General features: G+C 40.4%; 1 protein-coding gene across 1 annotated transcript in view; it reads right to left on the bottom strand.

Moving 5' to 3' along the window:
- Positions 1-19,299, bottom strand: part of cdh4 (cadherin 4, type 1, R-cadherin (retinal)) — a 400,906-nt gene extending 381,607 nt beyond the window's left edge. Inside the window, exons 1-2 of the mRNA XM_058374170.1 lie at positions 19,133-19,299; positions 17,842-17,950 (exon numbers count right to left, since the gene is read on the bottom strand). Coding sequence (XP_058230153.1) covers positions 17,842-17,950; positions 19,133-19,192 — 169 coding nt within the window. The 5' untranslated portion in view covers positions 19,193-19,299. The remainder of the gene's footprint in view (positions 1-17,841; positions 17,951-19,132) is intronic.
- Positions 19,300-24,321: the final 5,022 nt, after the last annotated feature.

The following is a 24,321-nucleotide window of genomic DNA, read 5'->3' as shown; positions in this document are numbered from 1 at the left end:
TACATAAGCTAAACAGAAGTTTTATAAAAATTAAAAAAACGTGTATAAACAATGCTGAACTTTACTTTAAGGAGACATATATTAAATTATTTATAGTAGGAGTGTCAGTTTTCCACCATAGGACAGTCTTCAGAACAGTAGAGTTTGTGCTTTATGGTTTCTCTGTAACGTGAAAAGCCGCATTGTTTTTAGAGAGAGAGAGAGAGAGAGAGAGAGAGAGAGAGAGAGAGAGAAATCGAGGTTAAACAGAGACGCAATGCTTATAGCTGCTATAATGTAAGTGATCACAGGAACTCACATCTTGTCCATATTCACAACATTAAAAAGCATAATGTAATTCATTAATACATTTAAAAGTGCAATCATTGTAAAATGAATAAAAACACTTGGTTTATTAGAAAATAATCCGGTTCCAGGTGGACTGCTGTTTCTGTACGAGCCCCAAGGGCTTCATTTCATACTTATTTTAAGCTTATTTTACTTTATATTTACGCTTCGCCTTTTATTCCTGACCAACAGGGTGGTTCTCTTTTCAGATCTAGTCAAGTTTTCCCATTTGCTCGTTTTCTTTGCCCAAGTCATCACCTCATGATCCCACCAGTGTAGCCCATAAAAGTCCTGACGCTTGTCCTCTTACCCGTTCTCGTCTTTGAGGAGTTGAGGAAGTGGATTGGAGATGCTGAGCCTAGTGCTGTAGCCCTTTGATTTTTGCTAAGCTTGTTAGTGTTAAACCCTGGAGCGATGGCAAATGTGTTAGTCAATTGCTCGACACAGAGCCCCAAGGACTAGGCACTCACTGTTATCATCTGCACTTTTTCTTTTTTGCTCTAAGTAAGTAAAACACCTCCAGGACTTAACATATTACCCTGTGCTTGCTCTCATGCTTCAAAATAGATTTGTCTCAGATTTTTTTTTTATAGAATATTCAGTTTTCAATGTATTAATTACAATCCAGGACTTCTCAGGCAGACTGAAATGAATTGTTCTCACCTAAATAATTCTTAAACAATAGATATTGAACGTCAGTGAAGAGTTAGAGTGTGTTTGGACCCTACCACAAGTGTTCCCCTGCCTTTATCATCCATAAGTCCAAACTGATGTACCAGGTATACTTTTTTATACTACTACTTCTATTATTATTATTACTAAGAATAATAATAGTATATCAGCTTCCTTATAGTACCATGTACACCAATCAGACAAAACATTATGAGCACTGATAGGTGATGAGAATAAGACCGATTATCTCCTCATCATGGCACCTGTTAGTGGATGGGATATATTAGGCGGCAAGTGAACATTTTGTCCTCAAAGTTGATGTGTTAGAAGCAGGAAAAATGGGCAAGCGTAAGGATTTGAGCGAGTTTGACGAAGGGCCGAATTGTGATGGATAGGTAACTGGATCAGAGCATCTCCAAAACTGCAGCTCTTGTGGGGTGTTCCCGGTCTGCAGTGGTCAGTATCTATCAAAAGTGGTCCAAGGAAGGAACAGTGGTGAACCGGCGATAGAGTCATGAGTGGCCAAGGCTCACTGATGCACGTGGTGAGCGAAGGCTGGCCCGTGTGATCCGATCCAACAGACGAGGTACTGTTGCTCAAATTGCTGAAGAAGTTAATGCTGGTTCTGATAGAAAGGTGTAAAAATACACAGTGCATGATGGGTCAGGGCTGTTTTGGCAGCAAGAGGGGGACCAATACATGTCATAATGTTATGCCTGATAGATGTAGGTCAAACAGCACAAAAAAACAGAGAAAATTATAAACAAAAATGAATACTAAGAAGTGCTGACTTCTCATAGCAATAATAAGATCCTGTTCTATGATTGAATTGAGCCACGTTAACACAATTCGTTTTTTGTAACATGATTTGAGTGTGTATTTTCATTCAAATCCCTGAGTAAAACTGAACACAGAGCGCGAATCCGAGCTGAGAATTAAACCCACGACGCTGGTGTTTTGCAACAGTCACATTACCTGCATGCTTTAACTGCTTAAAATGAATAATACAGTTATAGTTTCAATCAGTGCTAACATCCTCGTGAGATTTTATAAAGTACCCGGTTCATGTTAATACTACATGTTAATCATGTTAATACTACTACATGCTCACTTTACATCATTCAATCTAGTAATTAAAAAAAAACATGTTTACATGAAGTTTAGTATAAGCAGTGAATTTTGATTTATTTTTCTGGGGCAATTCATCATGAATATGCATAAATATGTTTGTGTCTTTAAATCGCTATACATTCATAGCAATTTATATCTTCAGCATACTTCAAAATTAGAGACCTCATTCGGCGATTGTCAATCACAACGCAATGCTTTTATTCAAAAATCAAGCGCATGGACATGCTTTCAATGCAACCTGACATCTTAATAGTATACAATAAATCTGTTTCAATACAAAATGGGTGCGTTTGAGCTAAAAAATAAAAAAAAAAGCTGTATGAAAGCCTAAAATGTAACATGAAATAAGTCATGAGCACTGCATGTTGTGCACCAGATCACCAGATGATCTGGGTGTGATTGCTTTGTGTGTGTGTGTGTGTGTGTACACTTCAATCAGTTTTAAACGACTGTGGGCATTCGGAAAGTGTGAGAAAGTTTGCCCGTGTACAACAGCAAGGTAAGAGATGGTTATGGAGGACAGGAGAGTGACTGGGGCTGAATTGATTTTTCTCCTCTCCACTCTGGCTACCAGAATTCCCTTGTAAAGGAACTGCAAACAAGCAAGGGTCCACAAACTACAAAAGAGAAGCAATATAGTGTCTGTCTGTCTGTCTATCTATCTATCTATCTATCTATCTATCCATCCATCCATCCATCCATCCATCTAGCCAAGTTTTGGGACACCCTCCAATGTAATGAATGACATTCACCCCAAAGGTGTTCTATCAGGTTGAGGTCAGTCAAGTTCCTCCACACCAAACTCACTCATCCATGTCTTTATGGACCTTGCTTTGTGCACTGGTGTGCGGTCATGTTGGAACAGGAAGGGGTTCATCCCTAAACTGTTCCCACAAAGTTGGGAGCATGAAATTGTCCAAAATGTCTTGGTATGCTGAAGCATTAAGAGTTCCTTTTACTGGAACTAAGGGGCCGAGCCCGACCCCCTGAAAAACAACACCTGAATTCAATGATTTGGAGGGTGTCCCAAAACTTTTGGCAATATAGTCTATCTATCTATCTATCTATCTATCTATCTATCTATCTATCTATCTATCTATCTATCTATCTATCTATCTATCATATGGCGAAACATTCTCTGTACATGTTTGTAATGATGTAAGATGAACACAAAAACACCCCAGCAATTTTTAAACTAGAAAATTGCCCAAATATTTATAGCACATTTCAAGTGTAAGTTATTTGGCGCATCATATCCAAATTGGTGCTGGAAAACACAATTATAAAAGCATACTCACGCAGATATCCAGAGTATAACAGTAACAGCATCTCCTTGCACCGTACCTCCAGCTCGCTTTAAAGAGCAAACAACGGCCTCCTTAACGAATCCCTTCTCCATGTTTTGCGTAGTGTGCGAGTTTTACCTGCGGACGCTTATGAAGTGTGTAAATCGCTATGTCCACAAACCAACAAACAGCATGTAGTGTCCACCAGGCCCAGGCACAACTAAATGACTTCAGCAAGTTGTATTTAAATGTCTGTCAGTTCTGATCTGTTCATCACACCTTCATTTACTTGTGCAGGTCAAGAGTAAGTGCTCTCTTCATGTCTCAGATTGTAGACCCGCATTCATATGTGAAAGCCTGATCTGCATGTCTGGCTGAGAGGAGCAACAGAACACAAAGCTAATTAAAACAGGCAGGCTTTTTTAGAGCCCTTAATTAACTCTGATTATTATCCAAACATGACAGACATTGAATTTGACACAGACCGCCATCTCTGACAATCGGTGCTCCAGCTTGCCTCGCACAGGGGAGCAGACTTCCACTCCGGAAATGTCAGGACGGATAAATCACATATCCTTAACACAGAGCGAGCGATTCAATGCGTGATGCGTGGGTTTATTGCTTGTGTGCAGCTGTGACAAATGTAATATCAATAATAAATAATGAAGCATAAGAGTCGATGAGAAGCGGCTATTAAATATTAAATATGGCTAGAGAGAAGAAGAAGAATTCATATTCGCCTCTCACCTATGAGTGTAAAGGTATAAACTGCTCAGGAAAATGGTGTTAATATTTTTTCTATTCTAGGGACGTTTTAAAAATGATTCAATAAAAGAAATGACTAATGAAGTCCTTTGAATGAGTCTTTTTCTTAATTCATTCGACTCAATCTAACCTAGATAGAGGCGAAGAGCTACAAAAACATCTGATGTAAAAATAAGCGACGTCTCTAAATGCAGTATGCAGACTCTCGAATCAAATGGAATTAATTTATAGTAATGAATAGAAATACTACTAGACCTTTGAGACGCCTGAAAGCTAATGAACTGCCTGCGCAATATAAAGTAGTGATTATTTTTAATAGCTCATGTTCTTTTAAAACTTTTATAGACTTTGTATTATTAGTATCTCTACAATGATATTACTGGTTTTAGAGAGAAAATGGCTGAAGGCGTTGCTAGGCTGAAAAGATTAGCACCCGGTGTGAATTCTAGGCATTTCAGACCTTCGGATTTGAGGAAAGTTTGGAAGTTTGTCACGCTCCCGTTGTCTCTCCATCTCTCCGTCTCTGTTCTGTATCTTTTCTCCAGGGTGCTATAAGTGTCTCTTCCTCCTCTGTAAATATAGTAGATACTGTCAAGCAGACCATAAAATAATCCCTAAACACCGCCAATTAGTAAAATTGTGTTCGCTACAGCCTAAAGCGTTAGCTCCGTCACAGAATGGGAGGTGTGTACTGGGTAAGCAGTTTTCCTGATGTCAAACTCAGGATCTGTGACGGAAGTAGACAGGAAGCTGCCTCGACATAAAACCTACAGTACAGTCTATAACAAGGATCTCATTTCATCAACCCATTAGGCGGGTTGCCCAAAGGGGACCATATGCGTATGTGCAATTAAGTATCTTTTGTAACGTTACAGTGACTAATGTGGAAAGACTCTGTTCTTAGTCATTACCTGGAAACTCTGCTACCTGATCATGCACACAAAGACGTCTAAAGAACACTATGGTGTAACAAGCTGGCACTACCTGCATCTGTGTAGTGCTGCAAACATCCATATACACTATATTGCCAAAAGTTTTGGGACACCCTCAGGTGTTGTTTTTCAGGGGTTGAGCTCGGCACCTTAGTTCCAGTGACAGGAACTCTTAATGCTTCAGCATACCAAGACATTTTGGACAATTTCATGCTCCCAACTTTCTGGGAACAGTTTGGGGAACTTCCTGTTCCAATATGACTGCGCACCAGTGCACAAAGCAAGGTCCATAAAGACATGGATGAGAGAGTTTGGTGTGGAAGAACTTCACAGAGGCCTGACCTCAACTTGATAGAACACCTTTGGGATGAATTAGAGCGGAGACAGGACTTCTCGTCCAACATCAGTGCCTGACCTCATAAATGTGCTTCTAGAGGAATGGTCAAAAATTCCCATACACACACTCCTGAATCTTGTGGAAAGCCTTCCCAGAAGAGTTATTACATTCATGTGCATGTAAAGGCAGATGTCCCAAAACATTTGGCAATATAGTGTACGTATCTTTATGAGGATTTATACCAGAAGTGTGTTTGGCCTAGGCTGTTAATTCAATATGAATTCTAACACTATCTATCCTTTCCTGGGAGAATGCATCAATTATATTCTTGTAGCTGTGTGGTTTTCATTGAAACTGATAACCGTCACGTTGGATATTGGCTCTAAGCCAGAGTGATCTGCTTTGGCACTTGCCTGAATGGTGCACTTACCTTCTTTATGTTTACTCTGGCTCCGAGTCTGAGGACACGAGACACATTAGAGACTGCTTCACTGCACACATCCCAAGACTGAGACACAATGAGTCACCATTTCTCAGAGGCACTTTTTTTCAGTATAATGGTAAATAATTGGGAAGAAAGGTTGTCGAATTTGAGTGAGTGACTGACTGACTGACTTACTGACTGACTGACTGACTCGGACAAAACCAAGCATAATTCCTGGGCTAAAGTATGAACAGAAGAACTTTAAAACTAAAACAGAGAAGAAACAGCAAAACAATTATCCAATAAATGAAGGCGAAAAGAAAAATTGGAACTTGGTTAATCATCATATAAAACGATAACTGGGACACCAATGGGTGTCAGTACTGATGCCAAAATCAGGCACGAGAATGTTCTCAGACCTCAGATGCTCTCGGATCCGGCAAATAAAAGTCAGCTTGGTTACTAATATGTATCTGAATGCCAGTATCCAACTCTTATATCAGCAAAATCCAAACAGTAGGATTGGGATATAAAGCACCACAATATAGGGGCTAGTTATTTTTGAGGGAAACAGCAGCACTGTGTAAATAGTGAGACAAAATCAAGTCTCTAAAGCATAAATAAACACTGCATGTTCTTCAATGATGTTCGGATGGACGGTGAAATGTTGAAACCCGGCTTTCCACTGTACGATTTTCAGCCCGCTTTTGCTGACGCCGACAAAAATCGCACATCGTAAAAGATTGATTTGGTCGTGAGTTAAGATCGCATAATGTACCGTGCTCACCATCAGCCGATTTAGTGTCACAGCGAACTGTCGTTAATTTTCAGCTAACGACATTTTGGAGTGTGAGCTCAGAGTGTTCAGCGCTGCTACGATCATAAATACTCTGAAAGGAGGATGGCATAGGATTGAATGAAACTCGTGGGACAGCTCCAAATACGACAGCAGCAACTGTAAGCCTCCTGCAAAACATAAACAAAACATGATGACTGACAGAAATAAATACATAGAAGGGAAAGTTTCCGAGACCTCGTTTTCTGCACGTAACCCTGGACAATCACGGAAGAAGAACATAGTTATTCTCTATGATTATAGGTCTGTGGTTAGTGGATCTTCATTTTAAAGATTCAGATAACAGACTTTTGTAGCATTGACGAAGATTTTATTGGAATCATCTTGCACAGCGTGCCATGTGGAAAAGTGGATAAATAGTGAAAAAAATTGAATAAAGAGCGAAGTATTAGTAAAGCCCATGTAAAACTATACTTAACGAATCAATATGTAAATATTTTAAAAAAGCTGTATCCTCAAAAGCAATAGCTTTACTTAAAATCGAATTATTTCCACAAACAACTCCTTTGAGTGAAGCATCCTCGTGAGACAACACCAAAAGTGTCCATCAGAAATATAAAAGAGTTTTAATTAGATTTTAATGGGGTTTTCTTTTTTGTTCATAGTCTGTCTTCATAATTGTGAAAATGATGACCTTCTATGAAAACATGCTTGAGCTTTTGAATGGTATTGTAGCTCTTGATCTGAGGAAGCAAGGTCGGTGTTGCTTTTCTACAGAATACTGGCTATGTACTGTCTGGTAAAATGTCCTTAATCCAACATCTCTGATGTGAAGGTCAGCATTTCGGTCTTTTTTGCAGAAGCGTACACAAGATGCAACCTCCAAAAACTTCAAAAGATGCATGAAATCAATCAAGCTAAAATGACCGAATCATTAAATGCTTTGCTAAATCAGTTCCGGTGTCACTTCCCTCCTGACCATTCCTCTAGGTTGAATCTTCATCCCATTGCTCCATCATGTGCAGCACAGATGATCGAGGGATTTGATAAAATCAGGAGTGAATAATAATAACACATTACTGCTAATCTCTCTCATTCTCCTCTTTCCTAGCATCTTTTTGTGATATATTGCTGAATGTCCAGCAGCCCCTTCTGCTTCACCACACTACTCCTGGCTCTGAAGATTCACTCACACACAAACTGTAGTAAATTTAGAAGAATGTAACAGTTCATCAGAGTGCTTTGAGAGCCCAACATAAACACACACAACACACACACACACACACACACGTTCATCAGGGAAGCAGCACCCTATAAAGAGTCAGAGAGACTGGACTGATGGCAAGTGTCAGACAGACCAAAGTAGCTTTAGAAAAGTGCTGTTGAATTTTTAATTCTGATTAGTAGGAAATTGTTAAAATATGTTGCTTACATTGTAGAAATGTACACAGTACCTTGTGCGGCAGACATGTCACATAAAGAGATGGAGAACTGTGTGTGTTGTGGTGAAGTTTTCAGTGTGGAGACATTTATTTAGCATTTCCAGTGTCAGCACTTTGTAACAGTCAGATGTAAAGCTGTACCACACCTCAGGAGAGTCTTCAGGACAGGTTTCTCCCTTTCTGGTTTCTCAGAAATATAACACGCTTGTCTAACTTCTCAAGAGGTGCTGTTTTTGGAAAATAATCAATTTTGGGCTTGTGGCTATAATTCACAGCACACATTTTTGCAAATTTAAAGATGATTTAGACTATTTAGACTATTTAAAAATATTCATTTCAAATGGTCAGTACACTCCCTGTTACTTTTTTTTTATATCCTTATCTCTATCCATCGTCTCTAGAGACATCCTTTCCGTACTCACAATCACAACACTTCACCATCCTGGACAATGACTGAGAAGAAGAGAATGTCAGTAATGACATGCCTTTTTTTTTTCTCCGTATCTCTGGCTGGATGTCTTCAGTAGAGTGATGACCACTGCACCTTTTCCACCCATCTATGACACCAGTCGGAAATCCGTCCATCCATCATCCCCTAGCTCTGAGATCAGTTCCTCCTGACTGCACAGAGTCATGGGAGTACACGAGACAACGAGATAAACGTAGGAGAAAAATCCCCTGGTGTGTGATGGTGTATCTTTGTGTCAGAGTATCAGCTTCAAAAATAGAAGTGTTCAGACCGGACTGATGGTCTTAGCTGAGATGCTATCTTAAATCCTAGAAATCCTAGCAGAGTAAATTTTGCGAAATAACTCAAACCAAGTTTCATCTAACTGTATGGCTGCATGTCCTATAGACTGAAATGCATACTCATGATCCACTGGCTTTGGGTCACCACCAGGGAACTGAGCGCTATAGCAGAGCCAATTAAAGTATTCTTGTGTAACATGTTCTGTGTACATTTTAGAGACTGAAACAACTACACCATGCCACAGTAAAAGTGAAAAATCACGTTTCCTCATACTCATACTAATGTTCAACTGAGGCTCTTGACCTGTATCTGCATTGTTTTTTTACACTGCACTACTGACACATGGTTGGCTGTTAGGATAATTGCTTGTGTTTTTAATATAAACGACCCACAAAAAAACATACAGCATTTTAATATTTTGAGACTGTGACCACCAGTCTGATCTGCAGCAAGTCAATGATGAGCTCAAAATATATTCCATCATTTAAAGCTTCGTTTGTGAAAAAGAAAATGTTCACAAAAAGCAGACAAAAAGGATAAAGGAGATGTGTACTGTCAGCAGAAGGGGATCAGGATAGCTCGATACATTTTCATATGCAGATTCACTACGACAAACAGTTAAAATGCTTTGCAGAAAAGCAACAAGCTTGTGAGAAACTCACTACTCTATAAGGGAATGGCTAATGAGGCACTTATGTATGCTAAGTACTGTAGCTGTAATCCTTTAAATTCGCCATTTAAGATAATCGCCTGCTTCCCCGTTTTCCCTCGGCCACCAATCAGTGAAAAAAAAACCCAGCAGGCTTTTTAAATATTCAGTTATTGTGTGCCAGAAGTTAGTGTATGTCCTTTAAAAAGGCCAACAAAAAATACTTTCCCACATCACCCTGTTCACCTTCCCAATAAATAGCATGTGGATATAAAGCTGAGTAAATAAGACACCAGATAAAGAGAGGCAGACATGCTAATAAAGAGCAGCACACAGACGGGTAAATCAAGGTTACATGCTTCAAACACATTCCTGTCTCCTGTTTTTTGGTTCATTTGCTATTTGGTTTGGTGAAGCAAAAAGCAGAAATAATATTTGCGAAAGGAAGAGTAGGGCTCCAAACATACACATAGAACTCTTTCATTCGTTCTGTCAGAAATGCACTACAGAAAAAGATAGTAAAAATCTGCTGTACAAGTAAAAAAATGAACTGGAAGGCAGACCCCCAGCATCAGTGCCTGATTGTACTAATGCTCTTATGGCTGGCTGAACACAAATCCCCACAGCCACGCTCCCAAATCTAGAGGTAAGCCTTCCAAGAGAAGTGGAGGTTAATATAACAGCAAAGAAGGATTAAATCTGGAACAGCATGTTCAATCAGCACACGGATGTCCAGAAACTTTGGCCATATAGTGTTGTTTCTCAAAGACGTTGTATATGAGGAGGTCTTCGGTTGAGCCAGTGCCTCCTCCACAATGGCTGTTTAAAATAGATTTGCTTTATAAGTAAAGCCAAGCAGGGTGTCAGAGGAAGAAGTAGTTAAAACTGGGCCTCAGGGTGGGCCTTGAGTGGGGTGCATACTGGCAGGCTGGATTATCAGAAAATGACACGGTACAACTTTGTGAAGTTTACTTAGAAAAAGTATCCACTGTTTAGAGATACGTGCTCACACAAATTCATATGAAAAGCCATCGGGACATCTTGGTCCGGTGAAAAGAGCAAACAGAACCGAGGGTAAACATTCATGTTTGATCTACGTTTTCTCAAGGTCATAGTAGAGAAGTCGACCTCAGACAGAAAGAGGTGAGAAGTCAAACGTTGCCAAGAAAATTAGATCGACGGTCAATTCAGCTATGACACGAGACTATTGTCATTTCAACCACATATAGCTGATGCAGTACATAGTGAAATGAAACGTTTCTCCAAGACCTGGTGCTACAGAAACATACAACATAAAAAAACAACACAGAGCTAGGACCGAAGTTTTGTCCAAGCCACATAAAGTGCAAAGTGTGCAGCTAGGTGCAAACAAAGCAACGACAAGACAGTGCAAAAACAATAAGTACAAAAAAACAACACAAAAACACAGGACACTTAGTGCCGAAAAAAGAAAAAGAACATGTGCAATGAAATGTAAATGAAATGAAGGGTTGAGGTAGTGCAATAAGTATTGAACAATATAAGTTATGTGTGTGTGAGAGACAGGGAGTTTTTGTACAGTTCAGTCCTGAGTGTGTGTGTATGCGAGAGAGAGAGTTTTGTACAGTTCAGTCCTGGGTGTTGAGGAGCCTGATGGCTTGAGGAAAGAAACTGTTACACAGTCTGGTTGTGAGGACCCGAATGCTCCGGTATCTCTTTCCAGATGGCAGAAGGGTGAAGAGTGTGTGTGAAGGGTGTGTGGGGTCATCCACAATGCTGTTGGCTTTGCGGATGCAGCATACAGTGTAAATGTCCGTGATAGAGGGGAGAGAGACTCCGATGATCTTTTCAGCTGTCTTCACTATCCGCTGAAGGGTCTTGCGATCCGAGACGGTGCAGTTCCCAAACCAGGCAGTGATGCAGCTGCTCAGGACGCTCTCGATAGTCCCTCTGTAGAACACAGTCAGGATGGGGGGAGGGAGATGGGCTTTCCTCAGCCTCCTCAGGAAGTAGAGGCGCTGCTGGGCTTTCTTGGTGATGGAGCTGGTGTTGAGTGACCAGGTGAAGTTCTCTGCCAGATGAACACCAAGGAATTTTGTGCTCTTGACGATCTCCACAGAGGATCCGTCTATGAACAGCATTCGAACGTAGGAGTCCTTACAGTCCAGGTGTGTGAGGGCAAGATGGAGGGTTGTGGTGATGGCACCGTCCGTGGAGCGGTTTGGACGATACACAAACTGCAAGGGGTCCAGTGAGGGTGGTAGCTGTGTTTTGATGTGCTTCATGACGAGCCTCTCAAAGCATTTCATTATGATTGGTGTGAGTGCGACAGGACGATAGTCATTGAGGCAGGAAACCGTAGACTTCTTTGGCACAGGGACGATGGTCGTTGTCTTGAGGCACGTAGGGATGTTGGAGCTGCTCAGCGAGATGTTGAAGATGTCAGTGAACTTCCTGAGCACTCTGCCAGGAATGTTGTCTGGTCCAGCAGACTTCCATGGGTTAACTCTGCATAGAGTTCTCTTCACGTCAGCCGTGGTGAGACAGAGCACCTGGTCATTTGGAGGACGGATGGTCTTCCTCGCTGTTATGTTGTTCTGTGCCTCAAACCGAGCGTAGAAGTCATTCAGCGCGTCTGGGAGGGAGGACTCACTGTCACAGGCAGGCGAAGTTGTCCTGTAGTTCATGATCGCCTGAATGCCCTGCCACATGCGCCGGGAGTCTCCGCTGTCCTGGAAGTGACGGTGGATTATCTGGGCGTGTGCGCGCTTCGCTTCTCTGATCGCTCGGGACAGTTTGGCCCTCGCTGTTTTTAACTTTCCGATGTAGCCGGTCACTGATGCCGCGTACTCCTCCAAGTCAATAGAGTCGCCATTGGTTGCAGCCTCCCTAAACATGTCCCAGTCAGTGCACTCAAAACAGTCCTGAAGAGCAGAGATGGCTCCTGCTGGCCAGGTTTTAACCTGTTTAGAGCATCTAACAAGTGGTCTGTATGCTGGAATCAACATAACAGAGATGTGGTCTGAGTAGCCTTGATGAAACATGATTACGGCCTTCAAAGTGGCGTGGAGCCAGAAAGAGAGAGATTCACTCAAAGAATTATAGCTAAGATAAACTTATTGTAAATAGTGATTCCTGCTTTGGCCTTGGTGCCATCTGAAAATATCCAGTCGTCCTATTTACTGTATTTCCTCGCAGTGTGAACTCCGGTGCTGCAGAGTAGAATACAGTATACAGTATCATCATCATCAAACATGGGTTTTTCTTTTGAAAAATCTGTTGCCATAGAAATAGGATACATAAATATATAGTAATCCAGTGCCTGCTGGACCACTAACCTGCATATCAAACGACTTCCACAATATTACCATTCATCTGGAGAACAGCATTTCATCAAATTCCTCCTCCTCAGGCTTCTTTTACCCAAATCTTATGTATCCCAGTATCCTAGAAATAAAATATGACCGGCATGGTGTCATCGGATTATAATCAATGACAGGGTGGTGTGGTACAGGCCACCACGAAGCTGAGTATTCTCCAATAACAGCATGACCATGACAAAGTGTTCCTCAATTTGCTTCAATACAGCAGACCTAACAATTTCTACTTTAGTAAAGATCAAGTTAATTTATTGTTTCATGGCACATCTGCAACAAGAAGTTATTTCCTGTTACATTATACTGTGTGAGTTATAAACAGTCTTTCCTTCACTAGCTTTTCTTTTCTTCTCATTACACAAAGTCACCTCAAAATCCTAGAAACATTTTTTATAATCCATTCATGTTCCTCTGCACAAGTTGCTACTATAAAACAGTATATGCTTCAGAAGGAGTGCATTAATGCGAACGTCTGATTTGGCTTGCAGCCAGAACGACTGTCAGAGCTGCTCTTCTAGAAAATTTGTCACCCTTCTGACCCATCAGAGAACAACATAATAATGAGAATAACAGTGCTGTAGAATAAACAGGACTTAATCCATATTTATTACCAGAGACAACACAGTCTGGTAGATCCCTGCAGACACTGACTTTATGACATTATGTCAATTATTTGCTAACCCTCTTAGCAATGGTGCAGCCAGACAATGTAGACAGTTAGAGTCTAGAAGATATAAGATATAAAAACATGCTTGGGAAGATAAAAATGTCCTCCTGTAGACTAATAACCAGTAAGAGGCCTGGCCAAGTGAGCCTTATTATTGGGAGAGAGATGCTAACTAACAAGAAAGGAAAAACTGTGTGTAATGGAAAAGAACATCAATGGTAAAGCAATGATTTGCCTAGAAAGTGTAAAATTTTTTGATTTTTGAAGTGGAGGTAATATTAGATTGAAGATTTTAGGTAATATTATATATAATATAGGTGTTAGGTTAAAACAAATACCTAAAGTTATTAGCTAACAGAAAAGAGAAAGAAGAAAAAAGGTGTAAAGTTCCTTTTAACAGGCTGTTGCATTTCACAGTTGGGATCACGTTTTTTCCTTTTCCAGGAAAAGGAAAGGCAGACATGGCAGATTGGTATACTGGATGCCTTGCTCTCTCTCTTTCATTTTACACTCCAGAAACAGTGTATATTCTGGCAAACAGCTAAAAATAGGCTTTGGGCCCATAACATAGCTTGTCACCTCAACATAAATATATTTCATCAATGTGTCGTGGAAAAAGTTTTTATTTACTTTTTGATTTGCATTGATTAACACTGTGAAAGACAGGTCACAAGTGTGCAAACCCAAGGTTTGTCCAGCAGTTGTATCTAATGCCCATAGTTAGGCATGAAGGATAACCCTTATTTAAAACCAAGGCAAGCAGGTGATGTTTCCAAAATCAAGGGATACAACAAAATGGAACCAGGAAAAGAAGGCTTGGACATAATACCAATAACGCACAATTATATATCACTGCAATAATACAAAGAAATAGCAGATTAAACATAGACAACTTATTCAAGGGGTAACACAGGACAGGTGAACACAACTGAGTAACAACCCAAAACAGTGCAAAGATAAAACACATACAGAAACAAAGGCATATGGAAAATTCATAGCCAAAATCACTGAGAAGCCTGATGTGAGAGGTGGTAGTCATGTAGTCTGATTCAATCAAGTCCATAATGATCTTAAAGAATCAAATTGTCCCCTTTTCAAACTGCTAAGGATATCCATATCTAAAACGCTAGAGCTTCACTTACTCTTGAAATACATGCAAAAGGGAAAACATACTTCACTTCAGGAACGTCTGCAGTTTTCTAAACTATATATAAAAGAAAATTTCGCCGAGTTTCCCAGGGTTTCCCAGGCTGCCGTATATATATATATATATATATATATATAGAGTTTATAATGAGCTTACACTTGACTGAAATGTATTCCTGATGCACAGTTACCTAATGGGGGTTAAAATCTTGTATTGAGAATTTGTTTAGAATCAAAGTCTGGCTCTTCTCTGGCACGGCGACTTAGAAAAGCTACAAGACAAATCTCATAGCAGCGTTACTGTGACAACCCACACAATGGAAGCATAGCGCTGAAAAGAAATTGGGGCAAATAAATAGAAAGCTAGAGCTTTCGTGAAAGACAGGAAGAAGAATAGACCGACTATATTAGATTTATTTAAATGCGAACTGCGAAAAGCCTGCTGCAGGCTGGTCTTGAGTTGAAGTTCAAGTTCATTTCAATTGGAAATCAGTTCCGAAAGCTGGGTTTCTGCTTTGCTAACACACAGCAACTATCAATATTTGGTATGATACAATTATCAACATGTGGTAACATTCAGTATTATAATGGGATATTAATCTTATTTGGATGAGTGGAATTTTGAAGAAAACTTGTTTGTTACAGAACCAAAGGCAATATGTTGTATGTAGTTACATAGAGCTTTTTCGGTTAAACGTGTAATTAACACGCACAGTTGTGTTTCACAACAGTACTCACTAATTTACACAGCTTTCTCAAAAGAATACAGAAAGTACTGTATGTTTTTCAAAGGTGTGACAGATGAGAAAGAAGAAATGTGCAATGACAATGTTATGTATTATTCTACATCAAATTCAAGTTGCGGAAATTCAAGTTGGATAATGCTGCACTGTTATTATCTCAGTCCCAGTCATGATCCTCTTCCTCCATTACCACTGTTCCTGTTAAAAAATATCACCCTTGTACTCACTGTTACACACCGATGAGCATAAAATCTGAATGCTGTAATGTAAACAGGCCTCTGCTATACACTGAGAAATCATGACAGCTAGTTCGAGAAATGTATTATTGCCCACTTAAGCAGAATAATTGATTTTTTGATAAGCCCCACAACACATATACCAATATCCATCTCGTTTACTGTGTGGAATAAATCCCAGCCGAACCAGAAACAACACCACCGCCACTTGTAGTGTGCGTAAAGATGGAAAGATCCAACAGAATACCAATTCAAACAGGCATATTGATCACTCCGCTCCAATCACCCCTCCATGCGGTGAACATCTTCCCTTTGAAAAAAAAAGTGCTTTCCTGCCTATTGTGTTCACGACCTATTACCGCAATTACATGTGAAAGAGCTGCAAAGAAGTAAAAAATCTGGAAATGTAATATATTGTGGCGGGAGTGATAATGACATGTCATTATTCAGCTTACAGATGGTTGGAAAATGCCAGACCTGTCACCAATTTCTTCTCAAGATGTAGTGCAGAAAGGAACTGAGTGTGCACAAGGATGCTATTATTCCGAAAGTGGGGCTAGTTGCTGGCAGAGATTAACTAAAATTGCACTGAGCACACGAAATCGACTGATGAGCCATTCAACACTCTCAGCAAAGAGGATCCTGTGCTTCATAAAACCATATTTCTTGTGCAAAGCTGCGTAAATCTTCCAAAAAAAAAAAAAAGCCATGGTGATGAATACATTGTTCATGTTCACACTGATGAATTTTCTTTGTCCTGCAAGATTCATAGCTTCTTGCTCACTTGCTCACACCCACGAGCTTCGTATCTGAACACATGAAAATAAAAAAACCTCTCGTGCGCATCCCACAAGGTCCCAGTCCCAGTGCTCACTTTAGTGTCTTTTTGAGTTAGAATTTATATTTTATATGTTTTCTTAGTCACATAGTATTTTTGTCACATATGGTCACGAGTACTTGCAAATATATGTACACCCTCACACACACACACACACAAGAACGACTTCACAAATCACCTAATATGGTTTACACATCTAACTATTTCTCCACCTAGCCTTGGGAACCCAAGTTTCAAACTTTCCCTGCTCCCCACACAGCCGACCCATTTCCTGAACAGCTTGTAAAATAGCTAAATATTGCAAAGCAGTGGATCTGGAACCTCTGATTTGAACAGATAAACCCAGCCTGAAAACAGTGTAAACAGTTTCACAAAGATTTCCATAACAAAGCCTGACGCTGCAACACGGCAAGCCGAGAAGAAGCTTTTCAGGCATAACCACAGAGCCTGACATGCTGCTGATTGCACTAATAACAGTCATTTTTCATTTGAGCACTCCCTATTCCTATACCCAAGCTATCAACTGATTCCATCGCAATGCAGACAATGCAATTAGCTTGGGCAGTTTTGCATATGCCGTTGCAGTTTCCTTTCTGTTTTTAGTTTTTTCTTTTCCTCTCCGGCTCCTGGCACCGGCATAGCAAATCTGCACGATAAAGCTTATTCCAGTGTTACTGGGACAACACGCATCAGCACACACAATGAAAACAGAGTTACTAAACAGAGATTGGGCAAATAAATGGAACGCTGGAGTCTTAGTGAAAAGAAGGCAAAAGAATAGAGCGTAGACTGTATTACCCTCATAACACAGAGGAGGAGGGAGAGAGGAGGGAAGGAGGGGGAATTCACCAGCAAATATACACAGCAGGAGATTTTATTTTCACGACTATAGACAGCCATGCTGCTCAACTGCTCATTTAATGTGTATTAGACATTTTTATACGGAGCCTCGTGATAATCTAATAAAAGTAGAATTATACGCATATTTGTTGCAATCAGTAGACGAGACACACTCTTCTTGGTTAGAGCAGAATAGATCTCGCTACAATAGCAGAATACTTGCTTATCAGAACTGAAATAAACACACAAGTCTCATAAGCAATATGAGGAATCATCAGCAGAGGTTTTTGCCGCCTTCGGAAGCACGGCTCTGTTTACGAACACCGTATACATATTGTGTGGGGCATTCGGAGTGAAAGACTGAATAAAAGCTTGAAGTGAAGGGAAGAGAGGGAGAAAAAGCAAACAAAAAACAAAGACCTGTTGCTGAAAGCTTTGTGGGCAAAACCAAACAACACCCACACGAGCGAGCCTGATTCGTTAAATGCACTGGCGGCTCTTACCTTTGACAATGGTGTGACCCTGCAGCTGCTCCCATGAGATAAACACAGTGTAGAAGTTCTGGGTGAATCCGAGTCTACATGCATCCACAGTCAGACTTCCAGCAGTGTCCTGGGGGAAAAAAAAAAAGATTTGCATGTAAAATTCTCAATATTTAGAAGCAGATTTGAGAGTACCAGTTCTTTCTCATCGTCTACTATCCGAATGCAATGTTACAGCTCTTGGGAAAACTTCTCTCCTGCAATTCTTAATTTGTCACATACATATTACAATTGTGTAATAGAAATCACCTCATTATAAAATATGAGACATATAATAGAGTTGTCTATGGAGAATGTAATGAGAACCAGAGGTTAAATTGCAATTTCATTGATGATATAAGCACTAACAAAAAGCATCAGGATGAGTTCGGAAGTAAATAAGGTTATATTGCCATATAAGCGCTCCACAGTGCAGATGGACAATAAGCCAAAGCATACTGTGAAAGCAGACATTTCTGAGGCAAAGAAGTAGAACATGGTGCCAAGCTGATCACTGGACTGGAATCCAATTGGGCATGCATTTCACTGAAAACTGAAAAGCAAAAACAAACAGGAACTGAAGAAAACTGAGTAAAGGCCTGCCAGAGCATCACCAGGGAAGACGCCAAGAGTCTGGTGATTTCTATGAGTTCTAGACCTCTGAAGTCACTGACTAACAGCAAAGCTTGCTATGTAATATTCAGCTGGGGGGTGGGGGTTAGTGGGGGTATTAATATGACTTGGACGCCTCTCTGTTGTTACAACGGTGTCCAGGATTTCTACTAGATTTTGGAGTGTGGGTAGACACAAAGGGACCATAGGCAATTGTGTGATTTTGCTTCAGATATTGTGGTCAGGTGTCCACAAACTTTTGGCCAAATAGTGTATTACTCATCATGTGATATATGCACATATGAATACTTGAGAGGTTAGTGTGATTTCTCTGCTAGAATGCGAAGAGTTGAGTACGCAGGCAAAAATAAGTATTTAGTAGACAGGAGAGCGCATTGCCGCACCGTTCCATTACAGTAACTAACATGCTGGGGCACTAAACCTACAGCATTTAAACTGTTTCGTGTTTTATATACTTTATTTCATATTTTAATATGCAAGAGAATACAAATACATTTTTTCACTTTGATAGAAAGCAGGCTGGATGCCAGCTCGCGCAACAACAAGCGCAGGGGCGCAGCAGCACTCCATAAGGAGCCTCTGGGATGACCTGCTGGAGCGCACCAGAACTTCACTAATGTCTGATTGCAGTCAGTCTTACCAGTGAGCTTTTCAGGACTAAAGCGCACGCCAGAGGAAGAAGAATGAAGCCGACTTTCATTTTCGGCACCGACTCAAGCAGTTCCTCTCAAATCGCCGGTAATTCCTCTGTTAAGGGATGTGAAAGAGATGGAAAGAGTATCGTGTCCTGGCTCGTCTTGCGCCCCGACTGCAGGTGGAGTAACGGAAAGGCGCTGTTCAACTCAGCATCACCGAGACACCCCTCCTACTAACGAGCGCACATGGGCAAGAGGGATATGGAAAGCCAAAGAGGCCATAGACCATGAGAGCGGATCCTGACTCTTTGCGTGTGTGTGTGTGTGCAGGAAGGTGTAGCGTCCCCAAATGACACGTGTTCAGAAATACTACACCTAGAGGCTAGCATTTCTTGGCTACAATTACAAAACAGGAAAACTTCACAGAGATATTTGATAGTCTGTATGGAGGCAGTATGATATGTAGGACCAGGGCCGGATTAACATAAGGGCTCGGTGGGGCTGAAGCCCTAGGGCCCGCAGAAGGAGGGGGCCCGTGATTGGCTGGAGGAAATTGATTGACAATTCATATAGGCGCTGGCAGTTGATTTGTGTCTAATTATAAAATAACAAGAAATTATTGGAAAATGTTCCTGACTGATATAATTCACTGTCCAATCAAAATCACGTGCCATGAGGTCGGGAAACGACGATAGTGGTGCGCAAAAGGGAGAAATAAAGTTGAAAGGGAGACACGGGAGGCTAATCTTAAAGCAAAAATTCCCAAACTAACAAACTACTTCGGTTCACTTTCGGACAAAACATCCGTGCCTTTGGAAAACCCAGAGTGCAGCGTAAATACACATTCAGCATCACCCACTGTCACAAATCCATGTGCTTTACACGTTGAAGGTGAGCAGCAGCAGCAGCAGTAAGTTATTGTTCTTATAACGTTAGAAAGCAAGGGTATTTATGAATGTTTACTTTGCCCCTTTAGATAAAAACGACAGTAGTACAGTGCATGATGAAATATTGGCGCCAGCGCCACTTCCACCGCCTGCTCTTAAATCAGGCGACATAACAAATGCGTCAGGAGAGCGTTCCTTCTCAAAATGACCTTTTATTAAGTCTCGTTTGCGGTCATCAATGGCGCAAGAAAGACTGAGCCATTTAACACGGATGTCCCTGGAATGGGACGTGGTTAGAAGCATGGATTTTAACAATATCATTAAGGATTTCTGCTCAGCTAAAGTTCGAAAAAAAGCTTTTAATGGTAAGACCCTATTTAAAGTATTTATTGTAAAGTACTAATTAAGGAAGTATGATTGCAAATGTTTTTGCTAATTTTGGCAACCTGTTTGTTTGGAGTTCATATCTTCAGTTAAATGCATTTATGTTATTAATGTCTTTAATAACCTGGAATATATAGTATGCGAACTTGTGCTTATTTAAAATAGAAATTAAATAAAATGGTCAAATATACAATTAAATGAAAATAATAGAAAATTAGAAAAATTAATATAATAATTAAATATGAAATTAAATTAAAATAGTAGAAAATCAGATCAAATAAATAATTAGAAATTTAAATATAATAAAAAAATAATCATTCTTGTTGTAGGAGACACTGTGGTGTGGCAATAAAATGAAGGTGGGCCCTTGGGTTTGCTATAGCCCCAGGGCCCAATGTGTTCTTAATCCGGCCCTGTGTAGGACAGTTAATATGGAGAAGTGATAATGGAATACATTTACATTTCTGGCATTTGGCAGATGCCCTTATCCAGAGCAACTTTTCTGGATCCTGGAAACTCTTTTTTTTTTTTTTATACAACTGAGCATTAAGGGCTTTGCTCAAAGGCCCAAAAGTGGCAGCTTGGTGGATCTGGGATTTGAACTCACTACCTTCCGATCAGTAGTCCAACACAGATATAGATAAGATGTACATATTAAAAAAATGAAAATATTTGATACCATAGATCATTAAACTAGAGGACCAGATGAGGTTTCAGTGTTGAATGAAGCAAAAGAAATAAAAAATACTACAGCAAAAAAAGACCAATATATATATATATATATTTTAAAAGAAAGTCATAGTCCATAGTTTTCTACACATCTTGGATTTCCCCCTCACCCAATTTGTCTTGCCAATTCCCACACACTAGTATCTGCCGTTACATGATAGCTGCCAACCGAGGAAATGGAAAACTTCTGCTGCATTTGTGGTGCCTTGTAAAAGGTAATTTGTTTCATTTTCCCACCTCAGGACTTTCGCCATGCGAAGTGAAAAAAAAAATGGACACCTCCACGAAAGCGTGTCTTTTGTTTGCTCTGTTAGAGCACATAAAGCGCATAACAAGCTGTGTTAATGGCACTTTCACAGTTACAGGCCCGAGTGGCTATTGTTACTGGTCCAGGGCAGTGAACTTCAAACGTTCATGCAACATGTTGGACTGAAACTGTAGCACAGCAACAACAGTGGACAATACTGAGTAGCCTAGCAACAAGCTATCCAAAATGTTAATGATTACCTTCTTCTTAAAACATGAGTTATCAGATTTCAATAGTTAGTCAATAGAATGAAGTACTGTCTCGGTATACGAACTGATCTAAAGCCAAAACTACAGAGAAGGGGTCCTTTGCACTGTCCACACTGGGTGTGGCCTTGATGATTCACTCTGTAAACAGGGAAGGAACTGGTAGTTGGTGAAGACCACGCCAAGTTTATGAGTCAAAATATCGGTGTTCTGTCGCATTTTCACCTCAAATGCAGCTTAATATTTGCTTCCTCCAAGACATGGGTCTCCATAAAGAGCTGGTGTTGCTGCAGGATTTCATTCCAACCAGAAGCCACACCTGATTTCCTTTAATCAATTCAGCTTGGTCTCAAACCAACTATCAAGTGTACCTCCAATTTAACTGCAATGAGAGCCTGGAGCCATACTGGCCCTTTTGCAGATAAGATTGTGATGTGAAGCCAGCCAAATTCATCTTTTCCAACTGCTGCTCATGCTGCATCAGAAGTAGTACATTTTTCTATCTATCTGTGACACTCAGAGGGAAAGCACTATCTGCCCACCTTTCCATATATAAGCTGTTGGTCAATGTCACTGTGATTGACAGGAGAGAGAGACGGTGTTCTCTCAGCTGTGGCATTGGTGGGATTTGAACTCATGATCTCCAGGCACTTTTCTGGTGCACCATTATGGAAAACAGAATTATAATGAATATTGACACATGCATTAGTACATGATTTCAATTTATCAATAAATAATAAGCTCATTAATAAAGCTTTTAAGTGGTAGTTTGTAAAAAATGCTTACAAGGAATGATTAATTTCCTAGCTTACAAAATATTACATGCACAGTTATAATGATACACAGATCAGCCATAACATCATGAACAGTGAGAGGTGGAGTGAATAAGACTGATGATCTCCTCATCATGGCACCTGTTAGTGGGTGGGATATATTAGGCAGCAAGTGAACATTTTGTCCTCAAAGTTGATGTGTTAGAAGCAGGAAAAATGGACAAGCGTAAGGATTAGAGCGAGTTTGACAAGGACCAAATTGTGATGGCTAGACCACTGGATCAGAGCATCTCCAAAACTGCAGCTCTTGTCCGGTGTTCCCGGTCTGCAGTGGTCAGTATCTATCAAAAGTGTTCAAAGGAAGGAACAGTGGTGAACCGGCGACAGGGTCATGGGTGGTCAAGGCTCATTGATGTACGTGGGGAGCAAAGGCTGGCCCGTGTGATCCGATCCAACAGACGTGGTACTGTTGCTCAAATTAATGCTGGTTCTGATAGAAAGGTGTCAGAATACACAGTGCATGATGGGTCAGGGCTGTTTTGGCAGCAAAAGGGGGACCAACACTAATATTAGGCAGGCGGTCATAATGTTATGCCTGATCAATGTATATGAATATGGGCTGCAAATAAGTTTTAGTACCTAAGGGCTTAACAAAAAGATAACCAGTTCTAAAAGTACTTCGACCCTAGGTGCTCGAATAGAAGCCATCTAAAAGGTGATCAATGTAAAGTAAGTGGAGAGTAATTGAACGCGTTATCGGAAGAAACGGGTCTTTAGGTCTTTAGTGAAAGAAATAAAGGCAATAAGGAGTGTGGGTGGAAACTCATTCCACCCACTAGAGACCCAGGATGCTGGAGCAGTGAGTGCTTGCAGAGAACGACTTTCCAGACACCCTGAGGTGGAAGACCTGAGTTGGCGTGCAGGTGTGGAGATCCACGGTGCACAGAAAACATGGTGAAGAGGCCATTGGTGTCTAGAATGTGAAGACAAAAAGCTAGGAAAGTGACCTCAGTATGGGGTGACATGAGGGAACTTTGTCATGAACAGTGTTTCGAATGCCCTTTACAGGAAATACTGCATATGAATTTAGACCAGCAACTAGAGCGCTGTTGCAGTAAAGTCAATAAATAACTAGACACTGTATAAAAAAGTTGAACAGATTCTGAAGTAAGAAAAGGTCACATTCTTCCAATGGCAGCTGTGTGCTCTGGATGGACTGTGAGGACGCTGCTGGTGATTGACGGGTCCTGCAAGGGTGAAGTTCTACAGTAAAGCAAACGGTCCTTCATTTTGAAGGACGATCAGTATGAGTATACTGCGAATAAGCGTCCTGGGGTGAGCACTGATCACAGCAGCCGTTCTGAGGTACAAGTTAAAGCGGTTTGGGAGTTATTTTCATTGTATTATGCTTTTGGGAAACTCATTTCAAGCTACTCTTTTTTTAACAGAAACAGCGTATTTAATTACAGTTCTTTGGTTTACAATATTTTAATTACACAACCCTCACATACGGCATTTTTTGATTCATTTAGCCTATTAGCCTATTGACTATTAAGTAAATTGAGAACATGGATTGAAACGTTTCAGTATTTTCTTCCAGACTGTTACACGTCTACCAGCTGTCTAAGACTAAAAGTCAGGTGGAATGAGATAGATTGTAGGAAATATTCGGAGGAAAAAATAAAAGATCTGTGGTCTTAGCAGTAGGCGGTAAGGTAATTACTATGATTACAGACTTAGTTATCATTAATCTCTGTGACAGCATGTGCCAAAACGAGTTATTCCATATGCTATATTCCAGCATTAAAAATGCATTAGCTTGTTGTGTGGAACAAAACGCAAATGCAGCATTCTACTGAAAATGCACTGTGTACATCCTGCCGTGTGTGTGTGTGTGTGTGTGTGTGT

This window comes from Hemibagrus wyckioides, linkage group LG21 (genome assembly GCF_019097595.1).
Source record: "Hemibagrus wyckioides isolate EC202008001 linkage group LG21, SWU_Hwy_1.0, whole genome shotgun sequence".
Lineage (NCBI taxonomy): Eukaryota > Metazoa > Chordata > Actinopteri > Siluriformes > Bagridae > Hemibagrus > Hemibagrus wyckioides.
The sequence above is the reverse complement of the archived record's forward strand: the minus strand, read 5'-3'. Positions and strand labels throughout refer to the sequence as shown.